The sequence below is a fragment of the Trichinella spiralis genome (assembly GCF_000181795.1).
Source record: "Trichinella spiralis strain ISS 195 chromosome Unknown Scfld5208, whole genome shotgun sequence".
NCBI lineage: Eukaryota > Metazoa > Nematoda > Enoplea > Trichinellida > Trichinellidae > Trichinella > Trichinella spiralis.
Genome location: NW_003532147.1, coordinates 1 through 1,919, shown reverse-complemented (window position 1 = coordinate 1,919; position 1,919 = coordinate 1). Strand labels below are relative to the sequence as shown.

Sequence of the window (1,919 nt, the reverse complement as noted above, 5' to 3'; positions counted from 1 at the left end):
TGCGTATTGATTAATTGTGAAAAAACTTTTTTTTGTTTTTAATTGTTTTTTTATTGCATCCAATTCTATTCTACTATTTTGACAGTATTGCAATATGAATAATATATAATGTATATTATATGTGAAATTATTCATTTTACTTTGTCATTGCTATTGCTTGCGAAAGAATAAGTGCAGTTTGTTTTTTCTTGCAATATTGCAGTATTATATGTGCACATTTTATATTTTCAGGGAAATGCGAGCGAAATAAAATCAATAGCGGATAAATGTTTAAAAGCAACAAAGAATGAATTCTCAAAACAAGTGGAAACTTTTACAAGTACGTTTTACGAACGTTAATTTTTTTTAGATGTGTTGAAATTAACGCATAGTTTTTCATTTTGTTATTTTTATCATACAGTTTACGAAAATTCGACGTTATCTTTGCACGAATCAGTAAAAGCTTTAATGGCCGAATGTGAGCAACTAAATGAAGATCTGAAAACAAAGGAGAACGCATCAGAAAATATGAAACAAAAAATTGAAGAAGCTCAAAAATCAATTGCCGGTTTGGATTGTTTTTTCAATGAAACAGTTTATTCGTTATCAGTTGAATTTGATTGTACCTATAGACCAGGCCTAACTATGTGAAATAGTTGTAAATATGTAACACTTTGTAAAAATTTATAATGTTAAAGATAAATTTATAAAGGATTAGTTTCATTTTTTTATTAGTTGCTGTTTTTTATTGAAATTGAAAAAAAAAGTTTCTCTGTTCACTCGATGCCATTCATTTCAGAGATCGACAACGAATTGCACCAGTACATTAAGTTGCGTCAGAAACGAAAATATGACAGTGATGGGGTACCGGAAAATTCGGAGACTGAGCTTGAAAAGCTTAAGTATGACCCAAAGTGTGTTTTGTTTGCTGTTTTAATTATGAGGTTTGTCTGTATTCAGAAAGAAGAATGAAATATTGCATCTTTTAAGTGGCATGCAGATTTTTGAATTTGAAGACAAATATGAAGGAGGTATTGTTTGTACAGTACTTGGCAAATGTTACATTGTTGCACTTTATATAACGACACTTTTTGTCAGTTTTAATAGGCAGGTACAATGAACGCATGAAATGCTTCGACTGCCCAAAGCAACAAGACCCCAAACTGAGCACAACCAATTTGTTATGGGACAATATTCGAGAATTTTATTCACAAGGTGATTGAATTGATCACGTGCTGGTGACTTTTTGCTTTACAATTTGTAAAACACAACAACAATTTTTGTCAGTCACAAAAAGATTTATCGCCCGCGTGCTGCATGTTGTTGCATTAGCTGGTAAATTTTAAATCATTTTTTTTTCATATACTGTACATATGTGCTTCTCAGTTTTTGCAACATCCACTTTGAAATATTTACGCGTTTGAAATGTTCTTAACGATGCAAAAATTTGTTATTGCTTGTTTTGTATGTTTCTTTGCAAATGATACATGACGTTTTTATAATATGCGATGAGTTTATGCTTTAGCAATAATTTTTCATTCATTGTTAAATTGCTCGCGTCTTTGTTTAATTGTTGTTGCGTGTGACAAATAATTAATTTACTGTTGGTAAATTGTTTCGTCGATAATTTGTTTATGAATATCATTTTGAAATCAATGAAAATGTTTATTATTTGAAAAAAAAATTGTTGACAATTTTATGAACAACGAAACAAACAGTTGCTATTCAATAGAAAATGTGGTATTATTTATTTGATCATTAAAACATTTGTTGAAAATTCAAATACCACTAAAAAATGTGGCAGATTTGTTTTGTGGAGGAAAATTTAATTTTTGCTTGGTTTATTAGATTAAAATTATGATACATTTACTACAGGCGGAATGGCCGAGTGTCTAAAGCGCTGCGTTTAGCCGCAGTCTACTCCGGTAGCGTGGGTTCGA

The 1,919-nt window shown here is 30.4% G+C and overlaps 1 protein-coding gene across 1 annotated transcript; it reads left to right on the top strand.

The window, feature by feature from the left end:
* Positions 1 to 231: 231 nt before the first annotated feature.
* Tsp_14025 (m-phase phospho protein 1) lies at positions 232 to 630 on the top strand (the record flags this gene model as incomplete). Its single annotated transcript, XM_003366896.1, has 2 exons — positions 232 to 319; positions 401 to 630. Coding segments are annotated over 2 exons (318 nt in total), but the record flags the coding sequence as incomplete, so codon positions are not given.
* Positions 631 to 1,919: the final 1,289 nt, after the last annotated feature.